The sequence below is a fragment of the Leucoraja erinacea genome, chromosome 6 (genome assembly GCF_028641065.1).
Source record: "Leucoraja erinacea ecotype New England chromosome 6, Leri_hhj_1, whole genome shotgun sequence".
In the NCBI taxonomy this organism is placed as follows: domain Eukaryota; kingdom Metazoa; phylum Chordata; class Chondrichthyes; order Rajiformes; family Rajidae; genus Leucoraja; species Leucoraja erinaceus.
Window position 1 is genome coordinate 72,925,369 of NC_073382.1, and position 21,157 is coordinate 72,946,525.

The following is a 21,157-nucleotide window of genomic DNA, read 5'->3' on the forward strand; positions in this document are numbered from 1 at the left end:
AGACTCAGGACCGCTGTGGAACCCTAGTGCTTCCTATCTCCCCAAAAGAAATCCACCAGCTTTTTCTGTAATGCAGTTACAAAGATAGAGGGCGGTACAAGAGTGGCAAGCCGGCACCACAACATGGAGTCCACCGGCTGGTTTATAACCAGCACCCTACCGTGGAAAGAAAGAACTCTAAGCAGGCCTGACCAGCGCCCCAGCCGGGTGATGACTTTTGTCTCCAGCTCGCTTTCAGCGTCCTGAAGAGGTAGTCATGCTCTACCATGTCAAAAGCCTTCTGATCAAGGGACAGAAAAGCAGCTGACTGACCAGTACCTTGAAATAGATGAATCAAGTCCCTAACCATGTGGATGTTATCCTGAACGGCAAGGGACTGTATAGGACTGGTCTGGGTGGATCAGTTGGGACAGCACGGAGCTCAGGCGATTTGCCATCGCCCATGCAAAAACGTTATACTCCGTACAGAGGAGAGAGTCCAGGCGCCAGTTCTTCCACTGGTGGAGTTCGCCCTTCTTGGGCAGCAGGACAACGACTGCCCAACGCCACGAGAGGGGCATCTCCCTGGTCGCCAGGCTCTCCCCCAGGACCTTCATGTAATCACCACCCAGGATATCCCAGAAGGCTCTAGCAAACTACCGTCATCCCATCCAGCCCAGGGGACTTTCCCCTCCTGAGCTGGTGCAGGGCACGAGTCAACTCCTCCAATGATAAGGGGTCATCAAGAAGTTCAAACACCTCCCTATCTACAGTCGGTAGACCCTCCCACAGGACCTGCTGAGCCTCCCCGCTGAATCCATCTGCGGAGAACAGAGACCCATTAAAGGACCAAAATAAAGCACTGATCCTCTCTGGAGGAGCCATCATCTGCGAGCAGCTCAACGAGCTGTTTGCGGTCTCTCCGCCCTTTCTCCAGAGAGAAAAAGAAAGGCAATGCACGGTCCAGATCTTGCAGCATCTGGACCCATGACTTCACGTAAGCACCTCGGGACCGCTCAAGCAGCAGGTTCATCAAATCTTCCTTCCTCTCCTGATACTCTCCCCACTCACAGGTCCTCATCAAGAATGCAGAAATTCTACACTTAATGGAGAGATCCTTTAACAAAGGAAAGTTTCTGCAGTCCAACGCTAAGTCAAACTTTGAAGACTCACTGCCTCTGTCCCTCTGCCTTCGGCAAAAAACCCTTGAAAGGTCGCTTTGAAACCTCGTCCGTCAGAGCAGAGAGAGACACAACCCCTCTCCCTCTCCCTCTCCCTCTCCCTCTCCCTCTCCCTCTCCCTCTCCCTCTCCCTCTAGCAGCACTCTCCCACCCCGCGTCGACCAACGTTGACGGACGGCCTCAAGCATTCTTGTGGAACACCGCGTGTTCCCACTACAGGTACATGCAAGCATGGATGTAGGCCCAGAAGAGGGTTAAGCAGCTGAGTACGGTGTGACCATCGACCGCCCTCTGCCTGGACCTGCGAATGGGCATCTAGGCCAGGCCCGGGAGCAAACCGACAGGGAGATTCTCCCCCCCCCCCCGATCGGCCCTCCCCACTCTATTCCATGTGTCCAAACACCAGGACCGTGGGACTAAAATGCATCCAGGAGCAGCCCCTTCAGTTATTGGTAGAGGGGTAGCAACCTCATGCTGCGGTCACCGTTGGCAACGTCCTATTGTGATGCCATTGTGGCACTTGGCAGCTTGAGAGGCCATTGTGATTGGTGCACTGTGAGTTGCATTGTGACATCGTCAGTGGAACCTCCTGGTAAAAACGCTGTCTGTGAGAAGCTGCCGTTACCGTTAGCAACGCCCCATTGTGGTGTCATTGTGGCACTGCGGCTGTGTGTGAGAACCTTTCCCCTCCCTTTTTTTTAAACTTGAATCGTCGATAACTTGTGGAATATAGGATGAAATCTTAAGGGCCTGTCCCACTTGGGCGACCTAATCTGCAAGTTTAGACGAGTTTGCCCGGGACTCAAACTCGCTGCATGATTGACACGAGGTCCTATGAGGTCCTCTCCTTCATGCTCGATGGAGATTCCCGCCTACTCGCGGCATCAGCTAGGTCGCGGAAAATTTTTCAGGATATTGAAACATTTTCTGCGAGTAAAATTTGGTCGACATGGGTCTTTTTCACTCGTAGTGCAGTGGAGTCGGGTCGCTATTTAATTACAGGCAGTTGAGGGCAACCGTAGGCAATCTCCTTCACTGACCGGGCATTTTGATTGGCTCATTGGAGTTTTCAGGACATAGGAAGACCAACCAGTAGGTAAAATGCCTGCTAAACTTTAATAAACTTCAGTAAAAGTCTCCATCACTTGTCTCCCCCTCCTGTCTCCTTTTCGGACTCCTCGACAAAACAACAAGAGTTCTTTCTTAAAAGTCCCCCCCTCCCCCCAGACCCCCCCCCCCCCCCCCCCCCCCCCCAGCATTAAGGGGAGTGCCCCCCCTCCCCTGCCCCCTTTAATATAGTGACCTCACCACTACTAACCACTCCCCCATATCAGAAGTATAATTGCAACCTCCCCACCCATTGATCCCCTCTCTAGCTCTGGTGACAGACCCCCCCAGCCCCCCCCCCCCCCCCCCCTCCCCCACCAACATCCCCCCCCCCCCCCCCCCCCTCCGCATTCTCTAATGGACTTAGCATTACCGTGGCATCCGTTTACCTTCATCTTCATCGTGCAGACAGTGCGCAGATGTGTTTATCTTTGTAATCCTCTATTCCCTTCGGTGTTGTGTTTGTGCAGACCTCCATCATATGGGTTTTTTTTGATATCCATTCAATAGTGTATGTCTCCATTGAAACTGAAGGCAGTAAGCATCTGCAGTTGCTTGTGTCTTCAAACGCAGCAACTGGCCACTTTAGAGATTGCCTTGTCAGTTTCCGAAGCAAATCTTCTCAGTTCACCCCCTGCCCCGCCCTCACTGCAGTTCTCATCATTACCATTGGGAGGAAAATGTTACGTAGGAACATCTTGTAACATGGGATTTAAAGAGAAATAAGATTTTGGGTTACAAAAAATCACTGAATCAACGGATCTCAAGCAGTACAGCTCTCGATAATGTAGGGATCGCCTGTATTAACTTACAATTGCACTGTTAATGAGAAATTGCGCTGAAATGAAGTTTGAACTGTGGTAGGAAGTTTGATAGGAAAAGGTTTTGGAGAAATCATACATGCTAGCATGTGCCTTTTTATAGCAGATTCAAAAGCAGTGGTTTGTAAGTAGTGACAGGTCTTCATTACTAACATTTTTTTTCAGTGTGGAAGTGCATAACCTACAGTGCTGAGCAATATCTGAATCCCCTTTCTACATTTTTAGCAATTTATTGTTTTTTAAAGCTTAGTGAATGTGCACTCATGTTATTCTCTACAATATATTTTCCTTTACTTCAGTTGTACTGAAATAAATGACGTGTATAATATGCTGTCTAACGCAGTAAAGGACACAGAAGCTGAAAATTACTTTCTTTCCATTCTTCAACACCTACTATTAATCAGGAATGACTATTTTGTGAGGTAAGTTTTTAATTGTGTTATTATGTCTGGATTTGTTGCATTGTGCCAACCATTAATCTCTAAAACCAAAATGAAATTAAGTTGCAAAATATGGAAACATATTCCACAAACATGCTGTACAACGTAAATGAAACAAAAATTGCTTGAAATAAATAGCATGTCTGCAGTATCTGGATAGATGCACACTTTGTTCAAATGAAAGTTATGTGTATCTCCTGGCAAGATACAGTATGTGGACCATTCCTTATTTTGTTGTTAATCAGAGCCCATCTCTTATTACTGTTTCTGATACATCAATGACTATTGATGCAATTTCTAGCTCTTGGAGAACTAGGAAGTTTCATTACCTTTTCGAATTTCCACTTGGCTGTCAACTTCACACTTTTCTGCCTTCAATTTCCTTTACTTGTTTTTACTTTCTATTCCTTTCTGCATTTCAGGCAGTAGATACCTGAAAAATCTTCTGAACACCCGTCTGAAGTCAGTGAGCACTATAACTGCTGGTAACCTTTGCAAATAGAATCATTTTAATACTGCACAGGCCCACCTTGGTCAGCCACTGGTGTCCCGGCATTACTAATTGGGAAAGTGCTGACTCTTGGTCGGTGGTAGGGGAGCATGGAGATTATTATAAAATTTGCACTAAGTCATGAGAATAATCATGTTTGGTAAATTTAGTTTAATTTCAAGACATATCCTGAAAACAGGTCCTTCGCCCACTAAGTTTGGTTCAAATCTATACACACAAGCCAATTAAGCTACAAACCCGCAAGTCTTTGGAATGTGAGAGGAAACCGGAGCACCCTTGGGAAAATCCACATGGTTACAGGGAGAACGTACAAACTTTGTACGGACAGCACTCATAGTCAGGATCGAACCCGGGTTTGGTGCTGAAAGGCAGCAACTTTGCCACTGCACCACAGTGCCGCACTAATCTATTAGATTTGGTTGTAACATAAAATTAATGGGAGCTAAACAGTTGATGTGGTCTATTTGAACTTTCAAAAATTATTTGATAAAGTATCACACAAGCTTATTAAACAAAATTATAATGTACTGTTTTTGGCATAATATGCTGTCATGATTTAAGGACTTGAACGGACAAACAACAGAGTAGAAATAAGTCATCATTTTTGGGTTGGCAGGCTGCGTCCAGTAGGGTGTCACAGAGATTGGAGCCTCACTATATGATGATGAGTTGGGTGAGGAACAGAAATAATATGTTTAAATTTGTTGAAAATAGACAGCAATGTTAATTATGAGGGGAGCGCAGAAAGACTTCAAAGAGAATCTAGACATCTATGATTTGGAATGTAGCATGGAAAACAATGGTAAACTTTGGCAGATAAAACAAAACTCTAGAATTTTAAAACAAATGGTTGATAGATTGAAATACGTTAGTATTCATGGGAACCCTGAAATCATTCAAAATCAATGTGCATTTCAGCAGGCAATTAGGAAGACAAATAGTATGTTGGCCTTTATTGCAAAATAATTTAAGTACAGGGATAGAAACATGCTCTTCATATGGAATACTGATGAGAAGGAAACATAGAAAATAGGTGCAGGAGTAGGCCATTTGGCCCTTCCAGCCAGCACCACTATTCAATATGATCATGGTTGATCATCTAAAATCAGTACCCCGTTCCTGCTTTATCTCCACGTCCCTTGATTCCGTTAGCCCTAAGAGCTATATCTAACTCTGTCTTGAATACATCCAGTAAATTGGCCTCCGCTGCCTTCTGTGGCAGAGAATTCCACAGATTCACAACTCTCTGGGTGAAAACATTTTTTCGCATTTCAGTCCAAAATGGCCTACCCCTTATTCTTAAACTGACCCTGGTTCTAGTCTCCCTCAACATGGGGAAACATTTTCCTGCATCTAGCCTGTCCAACCTCTCAAGAATTTTATATGTTTCTACAAGCTGCCCTCTCATCCTTCTAAAGACCAGTGAATATAAGCCCAGTCGATCCATTCCTTCATATGTCAGTCCCACCATCCTGGGGATTAACCTGGTGAACCAACACTGCACTCCCTCATTAGCAGAATGTCCTCCCTCAAATTAGATGACCAAAACTGCACACAATACTCCAGGTGTGGTCTCTTTTTTTGTCACTTATAGCCAGAAATGCTTGGAGACAGACTTTTCCAACTGTCAGATCTATCAGTGGCTTTCAGAGGCGCTGACATTGATGGGGCCATGGTCCTGAAGTGTGTGTGCTTCAGGTTGTTGGACAGGATAAGAGTGGAGCTGAATCTGTATATGAGAGACGCCACATGTACCTCCGGGAGACGGTACCTGTCGTACCTGTACCTATAACTGTATTTGTATTTTATATGCATTTGTGCCTGTACCTGTCGTGGAAGTGGTTCTGGAAACCATCAAAACCATTTAATTGATTGTTACTACCTGAAGATAAAAATTGATATTCGGTTGACATGGTTGGTTTTTGAAGGTAACTGAGAGAGGTAATATATTAGGTTATTGCAGAAAGCAAGTAAAGCTATAGATACTGGAGTCTGAATCAAAGACTGATATGTTTTAAAAACTCAGCCAGCGAAGCAGAATCTGGGAAGAAAAATCAGTAATCCTTTCAGTTTAGCGACCTTTCCTCACTGACCTTGCTGACCTGAAACATTGATTAGTTCATTTTTCCATATATGTTGCTTGACTGGCTGAGCTTTTCCAGCTGCATGTCTTTTGTTATTGGATTATCGTTTTTAAAGAAGACAATTTTTTCCCCCAAGATGTCCTGTAGTTTTTTCAATTTTTTGCATTGGTATTATTTGAATTTTTTTGAGTGTGACATTTGAGTCAATGAGTCAAAATATGAAGAAGAATTCTAGGTATTGAATTAGATTAACATTTTAAAACTTTCCTCTTTTATTTTAGGCCACAGTATTTTAAGATAATTGAAGAATGTGTTTCTCAGATTGTGTTACACCGCAATGGCATGGATCCCGATTTTACTTACCGCAGACGATTAGATGTAGATTTTGAGCATCTTATAGGTACGGATGATTATTTGAACACTATTAATATATCATTTAGAGCATTTTGAATAAGATCATGATGATATGATTATATCCTAATTCTATATTCAAGCATAACTGCAGTAATCTTTTAACACCTTGCTTATCAACTGTATATCTTCATCTGTCGGCAAGATATTCAAATACTCTCTTTCCACTGAGGAAGATGGTACCAAAGACTCTTGATACTCTGATTTAAAAAAAAAACTAACTTATGTCTAAAATGGACACTGCTTTTTTTTAAAACAGTTACATTTATTCTAGACTCTTCCATAGGATGAGAAATCTTCTCTACATCCATATCTTTAAGATCTTGCACGTCCGTTTGCCCTCTGCTAAACTTAAGCAGATATAAATCTAGTCAGTCCAATTTTTCCTCATAAACGAATGCCAATTCTAGTATCTATTTGGTATCTCACAATATTAGGCCAAGTCATTTAGGTCTGAGATGGGAAATTTCTTCACTTATTGGGTGCTGGACATTTGGAATCCTCTACCATAAATTGTTTTAAATATTATTGATGCAAACGGCATCAAGGGGTATGGGGAGAGGAGGTGTATGGTACTAAGATGGAGGATGAACCACGTTCGTGTTGCATGCAGAGGGTTTAAGGGCTGATTTATCTCCTCTTCTTTACTACATTACTCTAAATAAAATCTTACTAATGCTCTGTATAACTGAAGCATAGCATTTTTGTCTTTCTATTTATTTCCCCTGGCAAAACATTCCATGGGCTTTCCTGCCTGCTTGTAATACCTGTATCCTAGACTTTTGTGAATCATGCTCCAGGAAAATTGGATCCCTCTACATCTCAGGTCTGCAGTCTCATTATTTGGATATCATACTGGTTTATTTTTCCTGCCAAAGTTAACAATTTCAGATTTAACCACATTACACTCCATTTTGCAGAACTTTGCCCACTCACTTAACATATCTATATTCATTTGTAGCCTCCTAATGTCCATTTTGCAATTAGCTTTCTGCATACAGCGTATTCAGAAAGTATTCAGACCTCTTCACTTTTCGACATTTTGTTACATTACAGCCTTATTCTAAAATGGATTAAATTCGTTTTTTATCCTCAATCTACACACAACCCCCCATAATAAAAAAGCAAAAACAGGTGTTTAGAAATGTTTGCAGTAATTAAAAAGAAATAACTGAAATATCACATTTGCATAAGTATTCAGACCCTTCAAATACCTGTTTTCGCTTCTTCATTCTGGGGTATTGTGTGAAGTGTGATGATAAAGAAAAATAATTTAATCTACTTTAAAATAAGTCTGTAACGTAACAAAATGTGGAAATGTGAAGGGGACTGAATACTTTCTGAATGCACTGTATCTTTGTGTTATCTGCAAATTTAGCAGAAGATTTTCATCCGTCATTTATATTAATTGCAAACATAATATCAATGAGGCTCCAGTTAGTTTTAATTAATTCCCCATGAGAGAGAGAATATTTTTGTTACAAATATTAGTATGACCACAGACTGGATAACGTTTTTAACTTTCTTATCTTTAGATATTTGTGTTGACAAAGCAAGGGTGGATGAGAGTGAACAGATGCTTTCAGAATTGGTGAGAAAGGTAGGAAACATTTCAATCCCTTCAGTGGTGTTGTCATATTTATTTTCTTTTCCAACATTTGATTATATCAAATATGAAAATATATCTTTCAGTGAGGCCAACAAACAGAATATTTGAACAGAGGAATGGTCTGTCCCAATTTTAAGGGCATAATTTGAAGGAAAAATTACCTCTTTTATTTTTGGAAAAGATAGAATCCATGAGGTGTTGAAACAATAAATTTGAAACAGTTATGCTGTGTTAAAACCAGAATATGATTACAAGAGATTACATTTAATAAATATGTAATGAAATCAATAATACGTTATTTTTCTTTTGATCCAACTATATGCAAAGTAACTTGCTGCAAATTTGGGGTGGTGCAGCTGGTAGAGCTGCTGTCTCACAGCACGTGAGACGTGGGCTCGATCCTACTTCAGGTGCTACCTGTCTGGGGTTTGCACATTCTCTATGCAGCCGTATAAGTTTCCCCTGGATGTTCTGGTTTCTTCCCACATCCCCAATATGTGCGGTTTGGTTGGTTATTTGGTCTGTAAATTGCCTCTCGTGTGTAGAGAGTGGATGCAAAAGTGGGACAACAGAACTAGTGAGAACGGGTGATTGATGGTTGGAATGGACGGTGGGCCGAAAGGCTTGTTCAATGATAATTTATTGTCACATATACACATAGGTACAATGAAATGTTTTGCATTGCATACAACCCGGTAAAATCATGTAATAGTCCTCACCTAGGCCGTACACAAGTGTCGTCATGTTTTGGTGCCGACAAAGTTACAAAAGTTCACCAAACAGTCCTATCTACTATCTTTCAATCAATCAATCATTCAATAATAAAAAAGGTGCACATTTTCGCTGGGTAGGATCGGCAGGCCCCAGAAAACTGTTTTTTCCCCCTCATCAATCAAACTGCAGGATATCTCTTTAAAACTGTATGAATTCCAAATAAAATAACATTCAAAACCAACCCATGTTGAACTATCTTCGTCTCACAGTCTCTACTTCCAAAAATCAAGGCATGCATGATAATATTATGATCTGTTTGGAATCAGCAGAATCTGTTACAGTTGATGTTAAAGTAATTTTATCTTCCAGTTTGATGAAGAATTTACAGCCCGGCAAGAGGCACAGGCTCAAATGCAAAAGAAAGAAGAAAAAATCAATCAGCTTGAAACTGAATTGCAGCGTCTCAGAGCTCAGGTAATGGAGCTTGCTAAATCATTCTTTTAATTTCCAAACAGTTGGTGTTTAAAAGCCATTGATACCATTTACAGAGTATGCAAAGGGAAAATATTTATTTTGCTATATTGCTACATTTTGTGATGATCAAAATGTTGCCAGCTACCATTTTGTGACATGGACGGAAGCTCAAAGCTCACGAGCTGTTCAATGCCAGGAATGTGCAATGTTACTTGGCTTTTTTGGTCCAAAATTGATAACAGATTTTGTTTTGAAATAGTGTTAGATATACTTCAGTTACTGTGTCACACATTTGTGAAATGCTTAACCGCAAAAAATGAAGCGTTGGTAGACTTGGATTCTGAGTTTCAAAGTGATCTATGATCAATATAGCCAGGATGTTTAGGCACTAAAAAACTGAAATAGGCAGGCAAAAAGGCCTTAAAATTTTTTGAAAAAAGCACAAAAAATGCATTTAATGACAAAAAAGGCACAAAAAGGCATGAGTTTCCATGGTTAAAAATGTTAATTATAAAGGTATACTACATTAAATGTCCAAAGTTGCCCGGTTTCATGTAATTACTAGCATTTTTTTCAAATTATCTGGTGTTAAACTATGCCATCTGTCAGACAGAATATGCTTCAGTTGTGAAAAACTTATTTCTACCTCAGTTGAAGTCACTGGTGCATACCTGAAACAAGCTACAAACTCTATATTCATGTCGATATCTTGTGGCATTACAACTACCTTTGAGAACTTTAGCTATGTTTTGTATTTTTTCAAGATCTTTGAATATCGTCAGTTACTTTGTTGAAAACCCTCAAGTCAGTTAATCACTAATGTTTTGCCACGTTTCTCAAGGGAAGTGATAGCTTGTGGGAAGTTTGCAAAATTGGAAGCAATAAACACAAGCGCGGTGGAGAAACATTTTCTGCATGATTTCACTGATGATCCTGACTGCAGCAGATTCTTCTTGAAAACATTGATTTATTTTATCTTTTCAAAATTTGCAGCATAGTAGAGTACAGCAGAGAGCCATGTACCCCACCTAGTCAAAACTGGCTGTGGAGGTCGCAGAATCTTGGGTGCCATTTCCTTGAACAACTGCACACGTGACGGTGCTTTGAGGAAGATTTTCTTGACATTTGAAACTAGGTGATCGACATTTGGAAACAAGCTACGTATGTGCTTGCTAATTCTATGAAGTCCTTGAGCTAAACCTGTCAAATCCAACATTTTGGGGAATAACACTTAAAGAGCACAAGCAGCTTTTTTCATCAGTCACATACAGAAGAACATTCTCGTGTGTTATACCTTCTGACCAAAGTACAGCAAGTGAAATGTAAACAACTGAGCAATAGTTGAGCTGTTTGACTTCTCCAATACTTCCAATGTCAACAAATACTCCTTTGATGGTTGACCTGCCTCCAGTGTACCGATGACCACATTGGCAACGTATCTCCACATGTTTTCTCGTCTATTGAGATCCATATTTTGTTGCATGCAACTTCATAGAAACAAAGAAACATAGAAAATAGGTGCAGGAGTAGGCCATTCGGCCCTTCGAGCCTGCACCGCCATTCAATATGATCATGGCTGATCATCCAACTCAGTATCCTGTACCTGCCTTCTCTCCATACCCCCTGATCCCTTTAGCCACAAGGACCACATCTAACTCCCTCTTAAATATAGTGAATAAACTGGCCTCAACTACCTTCTGTGGGGAGAATTCCAGAGATTCACTACTCTCTGTGTGAAAAATGTTTTCCACACCTTGGTCCTAAAAGATTTCCCCTTTATCCTTAAACTGTGACCCCCTTGTTCTGGACTTCCCCAACATCGGGAACTTTCTGCATCTAGCCTGTCCAACCCCTTAAGAATTTTGTAAGTTTCTATAAGATCCTCCCTCAATCTTCTAAATTCTAGCGAGTACAAACCGAATCTATCCAGTCTTTCTTCATATGAAAGTCCTGACATCCCAGGAATCAGTCTGGTGAACCTTCTCTGTACTCCCTCTATGGCAAGAATATCCTTCCTCAGTTTAGGAGACCAAAACTGTGCGCAATACTCCAGGTGTGGTCTCACCAAGACCCTGTACAACTGCATCTCTGATTTTCTGCACAACAATGTTGAAGTTGCTGTCAACATAGTTTTTCCAGTATGACGACTCGCTTGGTATATGTTCCTCTGTGTATTTCTCTAAAAAACCTCTGAGAGATTTGTTTTTCAATTTCCACAGTGGAATTCCAGCGTCAATGAATGCCTTGCACAGATCACTCGAAAACTCCGATTTGCGACTGGAGCCAGTTGTAAATGTAGTGAGGAGACAAGCTTGGGTATTTCGCTTGGGTAGTCTACACCCCAGCAGTATCAACAATGACTTCTCTAGCCCTTGTCTTCTCCCTCCTCCCCCTCCCCACCCCCACTGGTCCTTCTTCTTCCTTCTTTCCTTTCTTCCCCCCCCCCCCCCCCCACATCAGTCTGAAGAAGTGTCTCGACCCGAAAAGTCGCCTATTCTTTCTATCTATAGATGTTACCTTACCCGCTGAGTTTCTCTAGCATTTTTTGTCGACCTTCGATTTTTCTAGCATCTGCAGTTCTTTCTTAAATAGATCTTGGAGAAGAATGAATCAGCAGGCAGTGGCACGAACGACTGACAGTGTCGCCCCTGGTTTCACCCTGGTGGTGGAAATTTCCTTGTAAGTTATACTATGTTAACACGTTAATAATAACATTAATATTAATGCGTTAACATATAAAACATCATTGTAATCACGGTACAACTAGAGAAAATAGCACAACCTTTTAGCAAAACTGCAAAAAAAGGCTGATTTAGGCTCAGGATCGTGAAAAAGGGCATTATCCTGGTGAAATCATCAAAGGCAAAAGGCACATGGCATTTATGGCAAAATTCTGGCGGTAATGATTAATATCCAGGACGTTGGAGTCATAGAGTCTTACAGCATGGAAACAGGCCCTTTAGCCCAACTTTCCCACACTGGCCAATATGTGCCATCTACATTCATCCCACCTGCCTACGTTGGGCCCAAATCCCTCTAATCATGTCTCACCATGTATCTGTCTAAATGTTTCTTAAATGTTGCTATAATGCCTCAACTATATCCCGCCTCAACTTCCTGCTCAGTCATCTCGTTCCATACACCCACTACCCTTTGTGTGAAAAAGTTACCCCTCAAATTTCTATTAAATCTTTCCCCCTGAGATTAAACCCATGACTTGTGGTTCTCGATTTCAATACTGTGGACAATAGACAATATGCATCTACCCAATCTATTCCTCTCGAGATTTGTACATCTCTATAAGATCACCCCGCATCCTCCTGCGCTCCGAGGAATAGAGTCCTAGCCTGCTCAACCCATCGCTATAACTCAGGCCCTCGAGTCCTTGAAATATCCTCATAAATATACTCTCTGCATCCTTTCCAGCTTGACAACATCTTTCCTATAACACGGTGCCCGAAACTGAATACAACACTCTAAATGCGGCCTCACCAATGTCTTATACAACTGCAACATGGCTTCCCAACCTCTATGCTCAATGCTCTGACTGATGATGGCCAATGTGCCGAAAGCCTTTTGGACCACCCTTTCTATCTGTGATGCAATTTTCAACGAACCATGTATCTGTACTATTAGGTACACAAAAATCTAGATCTGTAATCTTAGATCCCTCTACTCCCCAGAGCCCAACTGTTCACCGTGTAGGTTCCGTCCATGTTAGTGCTCCCAAAATGCAACACCTCGCATTTCTCGGTATTCAAATTCCGTCAACCATTCTGCAGCCCACCTGCCCAACCGATCAAGATTCTGCTGCAATTTTTGACAACCATCTTCACATTCCACAATACCACCCACTTTTGTATCATTTGCAAACTTGCTAACCATGCCATGTGCGTTCTCATCCAAGTCATTGATATAGATTACAAACGGCAATGGGCCCAGCACCAAATTTTGAGTCACACCACTAATCAGAGGCCTCCAGTCTGAAAAGCAACCTTCCACCATCATACTCTGCTTCCTTCCATGAAGCCAATTTTCCATCCATTCAGCTATCTCCTTGAATCCCATGGGATCTAATCTTCCAGAGCAGCCTAGCATGCGGAATCTTGTCGAATGCCTTTCTGAAATCCAATGTCCACAGCTCTGCCTTCATCGATCTTTTTGGTCAAATCCTCAAAAAACTCAATCAGATTTGTGAGATACGTCATCCCACACACAAAACTGTTGACTATCCCTATTCAGCTCTTGTCCATGTAAGTGCATGTATATCCTATCCTTTGGAATACACTCTAACTTTCCAACCACAGATATTAAGCTGCTGCACAGTGACACAGTGGTCGAGTTGATGCCTTAGCACCAGAGACCAGGGTTCAATCCTGACTATGGGTGCTGTCTTTATAGAGTTTGTACCATCTGTTTCGTCGGTGGGGGCGCTGCAATCCGGCGCCCTGTCAGCAGCGTGTCCGTTTTTTTCAACTTTTTTTTGTATTTGTAGTATGTTTTAAAGTATGTTTTTAATGGTTCTTTGTCTGTTTTGTGTGGGGGGAGGTGTGGGGGGGTGAGGGGAAAACCGTTTTGGTCGCCTCCTCCATGGAGAGGCGACTTTTTCCAGGTCGTCTCCCCCGTGGCCTAACAGCAAGGATCGGCGTGGAATTTCCCGGAGACGCGAACGGGGCTCCAGCGGCGGGCGCAGTGTGGACTCTCGGCGTGGAGCGGGCAAGCCCTCGCTGGGGCTCGCCGGAGGGGAGCCCTCCGTTTTGTTGGCCCGCGGCAGCCGGCAGCCTGAAGCCGCAGTCTGCAGAGCTCAAGCTGGCGCGGCGTCTGCAGCCTGGGATCCCTCGTGGGGGACCCGGGGGAAGAAGAAGCTTCCACTGCCGGCCCCCGGCCAACTTCGACCGTGGGTCCGGCGCGGACTTACCATCCACCCTGGAGGGGAGCTTCGACCGCCCTCCCTGTGGTCTGCGGTGCTTCTGGCTGCGGCAGGGACTTTCTTCGACTGCCGGCCTGCGGCCTATATCATCTTGAAGTCGCGGTCTCTGGTGGGGAAGAGTCGACTATGGACTGGCTCTGGACTCTGGTCCCGACCACGGGGGGAAATGGAGGAGGACTGGCCAAATTTTGTGCCTTCCACCACAGTGATGAATGCTGTGGTGGATGTGTTAAAATTTTATTGTGTATAGTGTGTTCTTTCTCATTCTATCGCTGCTGACATATTCATTTCACTTGCACTTTACCTGTGCTCAATGTGACGAAGGTTAATAAACCCTTGTATTGGATATTTTATTGTGGATTGGTTGTCGCAGACTCCCGAAGGCCTTGTTTCCGTGCTGTCTCAAAACTAAACTAAATGAAGGGTATCGACCCAACACGTCACCCATTCCTTCTCTCTGGAGATAGGTTTTCTCAGTGAGTGGGGTACCCAAGCTCCGAAGCTTTTACCTATATATTAATGATCCCTCCAAGTTTGCGGATGACACTCCAAGGAGATGCTAGTACAGGCTGGGTTTGTAGATGCAGTATAATGTGGTAAATGTGATATCCATTTTGTGGCAAAAAAAACGGAAAGCAGACTATTATCTAAATGGTGGCCGATTGGGAAAGGGGGAGATGCCCTAGGTGTCATGTATGAAGGTAGGCATGCAGGTGCAGCAGGCATGAAAGCGAATGGTATTTAGTGTGCGGGATCGTTGGGGTCTTGGTGAGACCACACCTGGAGTATTGCGTAGAAATCTCGGTGGGGGAGTGCAGAGACGGTTCAACGCCTTGTTTCCTGTGCTGGTTTGTACTCTCAAAGACTAAGGGGATCTAAAACTTACAAAATTCTTGGGGGGTTGGACAGGCTAGTGCATCGACCCAACACAGCTCACCCATTGAATCTCTGGAACTCTCTCTCCCTGGAGATGCTGCCTGTCCCGCTGAGTTACTCCAGCATTTTGTGTCTACCTTCGATTTAAACCAGTAGCTGCAGTTCTTTGCTAAACAAAGTTAATGCTTGAATTATTTTTATTGCTTGACATCATTCCCTCTGTCTTATAAATAAATTCAACCATGATTTTCTTTGTACCTGTACTTGACTGTACTTGTACACGTTACAATAAATCAATTTGCCTTGACATAAATTAAGGCAATGTCCAAATTGTATTTTGTGAACAGTTGATGTAAACACCTCAAAGCACATCTTGTCTAAATATTGTCTTTTATTTAAAAGCATTCATTGTTTTCCTATTTTGATATTTTTCAAATATTGCAGTCAAATATGGAAATAAAGTAAAGATTTTCAAGGTTTCAATGTCAGTTTATTGTTGCGTGTACCAATTAATGTACAGTGAATTTTTGAATTACCTTAGAGCCATACTAAAAAAAAAGCAACAAGACACACAACTACATAAAAGTTAACATAAACATCCACCACAGCGTTTTCTCACTCTCCTCACTGTGATGGAAGGCAATAAAGTCCAATCTTCTTCCTCTTTATTCTCCCGTGGTCGGGGCAGTCAAACCATCCGCAGTCGGAGCGATCGAAGCTGCTCAGCCGACGATCGAAGCCTCCTCGTCGGGGCGATCGAAGCTCCCGCGTCGGGGTGGTCGAAGCACCTGCGACTTGCAGCTCCCAACGTCAGTTTTAAGCAGTCATGTGAAAAAATTACCCTTTCATGAATAATTTAAACAAAAGATGGATTAGGAAATGTAATGAATTGAGGTAATGTTGTTTTTCTTCTTTAAATAAATGAATCTAAAGATGGAATCGTGAAGATAATATATATCAGTTTCTGTTAAATTCCCCATAAGAAATTTATAATAACATTTCTGTAATTGGACCAAACTCACATTGTAAGATATGAACTAAAGCCATAGAAACATTGCCTGATCTCAGGAATAAATATGTTTATTTGAAATGAGTTTTGGATTGCATTTGGTCAACAAGAATCATTCTGGATACTTCATAAAGGATTTTAAGTGACTCTAGGTTAATTACTAACAGCTGAAATTTGGCAAATAATGACAAATTACATGTGTTGTGGTTTAACAAATGTACAGCTCCCATCACTGACATCAGTTTGGACTTTGTTTAATGCACTGTGTAAGGTATGAAGGCATTTATTGTGTTGGACAAGATAAATGCATTTAGACTAAATTGGCAGAGCACATTAAAGTACAACTTTGTGCATTCTGGCTAACAAGTGTAAATTTGTTTTCAGTAACACCACGGTCTTATCTGCGCTGGATAAGAGTATTTAATTCATAGGAAATGTGTACGTACTAATGGAGGCTCAATTGGAAAAATACACAGTTAAATGGTAACTACAATACAGCAAAGTACCAAATTGAAATATCCCAGCAGCTCAGCTTCCTCAATCTTATGGTGGAATTGCAATCAAGCCACCCCCCCCCATCCCCACTTGAGTGTAGTTGGTAATTTGCAACTCTTCAATCCTTTTTTGTCACCATCTGCCTTTTTATCTCTTGCCTTTGTCCAACATCTGCCTATCAAAAAACCTCCACCTTTATCAACCTATTATCTGCCAAGCATTCCCCTGCCTTTCTTTTCTTTCAGCTGACTGCCCCCCCTCCACACATGCACACACACACATGCACAAACACACGCGCACACAGACACATGCACACGGTCTGTTGAAGGTTCCCAAACCGAAACATCACACACCCATGTTCTCCAAAGATGCTGCCTGACCCTGTTGAGTTACTCCAGTGTCTACTCATGTTAAGAAATGTACTAGATTGAAAAGGATATGTTTGTAGAGGCAGGAAGATCCAAATACTGAATTCACATCCAGCAAATGCAGACCAAGTATACTGAGGAAAATGAGGAAATACAGGAAATACAGAACACGACAAAGAGACACATTAAGATCAATAATGGGGAATAAGACAGAGGAGTGAGACCCATATAATCCCATTAAAACCTGAACGGAAACCTTGGAGACTTTGCGCCCCACCCAAGGTTTCCGGACTCAAGGTTGCAGACGGAGGGGCAAGTGGAAGCATTACATTAACAAACCTCCAGGAACCATTGGGCGGGGCGCGAAGTATCAGGTAAATATATATTGCAAAATACATGAGCAGAAATGACAAACAACACATTAAGATCAAATGGTGACAGGGACATAATAATAATAATAATAAACTTTATTACGGACTCAAGGTCCAGACAAGGGGCAACATTACATTAAAAATGCATTGCATATCGAATATCATAAATATATATAAAATCATGGTATCTATCTATATATAAAACTCTCGCTCCATCCGACCGCCTGTCGTACGGATCCCTTCCTGCCTTTCGATTCGTTCCCGCCGTGCGATGTCACAATGCCCGATGCTCGCGGACGTCCAATCGCGATGCCCGACGCTCGCGGACGTCCAATCGGAATGGATCCATTTGCATGTACGGCTTCCGGCCGCGTTTCTTCCTTTGATTCCCCGCAACTCCGAAACCGGACGCAGAATCGCCGACATCTTTTCCATTTCGGTAGAGATTTCGCTTTTCTTTCTAAGTATCCGCTCCTCATTACATTTCGTCGTGTTTAAGTACACGTTTTTAATCAAATCCTTCACCCCCCCCCCCCACCACAATATTTCAAAAATAAACTGGCTTCTCACCCATAGAAGCAGCACCCAGCCCCAGCCCAAGCACTTGGTGAACGTTCCATCGCGTGATGTCACAATGCCCAATGCTCAAATACATTGTTGCCATAGAGAACGCTCAGCGATTATTCGAATTCTTCACTAACCGTCATTCTGACTTTGCTTGTGAAGAGAAAAAAGTCCTGAATTGCATTTGTCTGATGCAGGAAGATTGTTCCAGATGTTGGGGAAGTCCAGGACAAGCGGGACACAGTTTAAGGATAAAGGGGAAATCCTTTAGTACTGAGATGAGGAAAACATTTTTCACACAGATAGTGGTGAGTCTCTGGAACTCTCTGCCACAGAAGGTAGTTGAGGCCAGTTCATTGGCTATATTTAAGAGGGAGATAGATGTGGCCCTTGTGGCTAAAGGGATCAGGGGGTATGGAGAGAAGGCAGGTACGGGATACTGAGGTGGATGATCAGCCATGGTCATATTGAATGGTGGTGCAGGCTCAAAGGGCCGAATGGCCTACTCCTGCACCTATTTTCTATGTTTCTATGTGTCCCTCTCCTCACCTCTCCCTCTCACACCCATCTCTCTCTCCCCCACCCCCCTTCCCTCTCTACTGCCACCCCCTTCCCCTACCCCTCTGTCCCTCTTTCACCACTCCCCCTAGCCATCCCTCCCCACTCTTCCACTTCTACCCCCTTACCCCACGCCTCTCCCACCACCACCCATCTCTCTTCCCTCCCTTCCCCTCTCTCCCCCCACGCCTCTCCCACCCCCACCCATCTCTGTTCCCCTCCCTTCCCCTCTCTCCCCCACCCCTTCCCCTACCCCTCTCCTCCTCCCTCCCCCACTCTTTCCCCTCTTTCCCCCCCCCCCCCCTCCCCCCCATCCCTCCCTCCTCCCCTCCCTTCCCATCCCCCCTCCCCCAAAGCTCTCTCCCCATCTCTCACCCCATACCCCGCTCTCCTTTCCCTCCCAAATCTATCCTGTTCCCCTCTTCTCACCCCCCCCCCCGCAAACGCCGTTGGGGAAACAGACCCAACGGGTCTGCACTTGGTCTAGTATCACATAAAAACATCATAATTTATGTTTAACAAAAACCCACAATACTTAAGTTAAAAATCCAGATTAAAAGATGATCAATGTCCTACAACGAGACAACGATACCAGTGTCTCCACAACTGGGATTCGTAGCGTGTAGTACTAACCTTTATGTTTGTCAAGGCCACAATAAGCACATTTTTACAGTCATTTATCCTGCAAATGAATTTATACATGTGGTGTCTTAGGATAGCTTCTAAAGTACTGACTCCTGCAGCCACAAACATATTACTGGCACTACACCATCTAGGTTGCCTTAGCAGTGTTCTCATGGCATCGTTATATGCCACCTTTAGTCTCTGCATACTTGTCTTTAAATAGTTCGACCACAGGTGCGCAGAGTAGAGAGGTGTGCACTGCCTGACATATTAAATGTAGAACTATTATCACGAATAGTGACATGTTAAATGTAGAACTATTATCACGAAGGAAATAATATTAGGCAATCTCATTGGGTAAATAGCTGCTAAGGATCTTGGACGTGATGGCTTGCATCACAGGATCCTTTAAATGGCTTTAGTGGATGCATTAGTTGTAATTTGCCCAATATCCTTAGATTCTGGAGAAGTACCAGATGATTGAAAAACGTAGTTTGACATCCCTATTTAAAAAGGGAGTGACACAAAAAGCAGTTAACCACAGCAATTAAAGATGGTAGACACAAAAAGTTGGAGTAACTCAGTGGGACAGGCAGCATCTCTGGAGAGAGAGAATGGGTGACGTTTCAGGTTGGGACCCTTCTTCAGACAGTTAGCCTAGCCTTTATTGTTGGGACGAAAATAAAGCAGCACACCTGCAAAATCATTATCTAATCAGGCAGATTCAGCATAGCTTTCCAAAGGGGAACTCATATTTGATAATATTTCAGATTTATGAGAATGTCGTAATGGGTGGATTGAGGTAAGCTACCAGATGAAACTTGGAAGTAGCTTTTTTGAAATAGATAGACTAGTAGACTCTATAAGAACTATCAGAAGTTGTTCGAAAAAGTGGTTTCACAAGAAAAGAACCATGGAGTTTGGAAGCCATTGTTTTGGCAATGGATAGATGATTGACTCACAGACAATAGGAATAAGAGGATCATTTTCAGTATGACCTAACCGGGGCTACAGCTGTTTGCAATATATATTAGTAACTTGGAAGGTAGCAAAGGTACTGTTGTGAAATTTGTGAATGACACAAAAACAAATGCAAAGGCAAATTGTCAGGAGGATGCAAACAGTGGAATTATTGATAGGTTAAGTGAGTGGGGAAAAGCATCGTCAGTTATCTAGATCTTAAGGGATTACAAAATATAAAGAGGAAATGCTTGAAAGAATCAGCAAATCTTTAGAGGCGAATCAATATTTCAAGTTAATAAGTTTGCAGTAATTTTTTTATCAGATGAAAGATCATAACTGGAGAACATTGATTTGTTTTTTTATCTAAACAGATGCAACCTATCCTGTGGAGTATTTCCATATTTCTGTTTTTATTTTATATTTCCAGCATTTGCAGTTTTTGTTTCTGTTTGCCAGAAGAAACAATGCCTTTGAAATTGTTATGCAGTGTGAAAGATACATAATATGTCATTGTGCATCATATTAGTGACTCTTTGCATTGCGAGCCTATGGCAGCAAACCTCAGTGGTGCCCAGAGACACTGAAGAACTGCTACACATTCTCATTTGAGTTCTGGAAGGGGCAAAGGAGTACAGCAGCCAGAACCTGGCACAGTTGAGCGACAGAACAATGGTCAGATTAGGGTATGTTGCTCATCTGGCGGGAAATTGGTCTTTGAAGACTTTTTAGGGGTCTGGCAGGCAGGGTTGGTGGTGTTGATATGTGAACATTGAAAAATTGATTGGGACCTTAGTGATGTGTTGGAGACTAGTTTTTTTTTTAACTGGAGATTTGTGATTTGTGAGATTTTGTGATAGTAATGGAGACTTGAGCAACCAAGGGATTGGGACAATGTGGAGAGCCATTGGGTTGAGGTTGATTTGGCGGGGGAGTGGGTGAGTGAACTTTGGCTTGGACCAACCCGGCATTGAGATCAGTGAGTGTATTCAGATGGAGAAATGGTTTTGATATTGTGGTTGATGGAAGGGAAATAATGTTGTGACTTCGCAGAGAAATTTGGTTAATAAT

The 21,157-nt window shown here is 42.7% G+C and overlaps 1 protein-coding gene across 2 annotated transcripts in view; it reads left to right on the plus strand.

Moving 5' to 3' along the window:
* LOC129698312 (protein diaphanous homolog 3-like) overlaps positions 1-21,157 on the plus strand; it is a 463,901-nt gene that overhangs the window by 125,699 nt on the left and 317,045 nt on the right. For both annotated transcript variants that reach the window (XM_055637392.1, XM_055637391.1), the window contains exons 12-15: positions 3,394-3,510; positions 6,405-6,523; positions 8,070-8,134; positions 9,227-9,331. In XM_055637392.1, the coding sequence (XP_055493367.1) occupies positions 3,394-3,510; positions 6,405-6,523; positions 8,070-8,134; positions 9,227-9,331 (406 nt within the window). The remainder of the gene's footprint in view (positions 1-3,393; positions 3,511-6,404; positions 6,524-8,069; positions 8,135-9,226; positions 9,332-21,157) is intronic.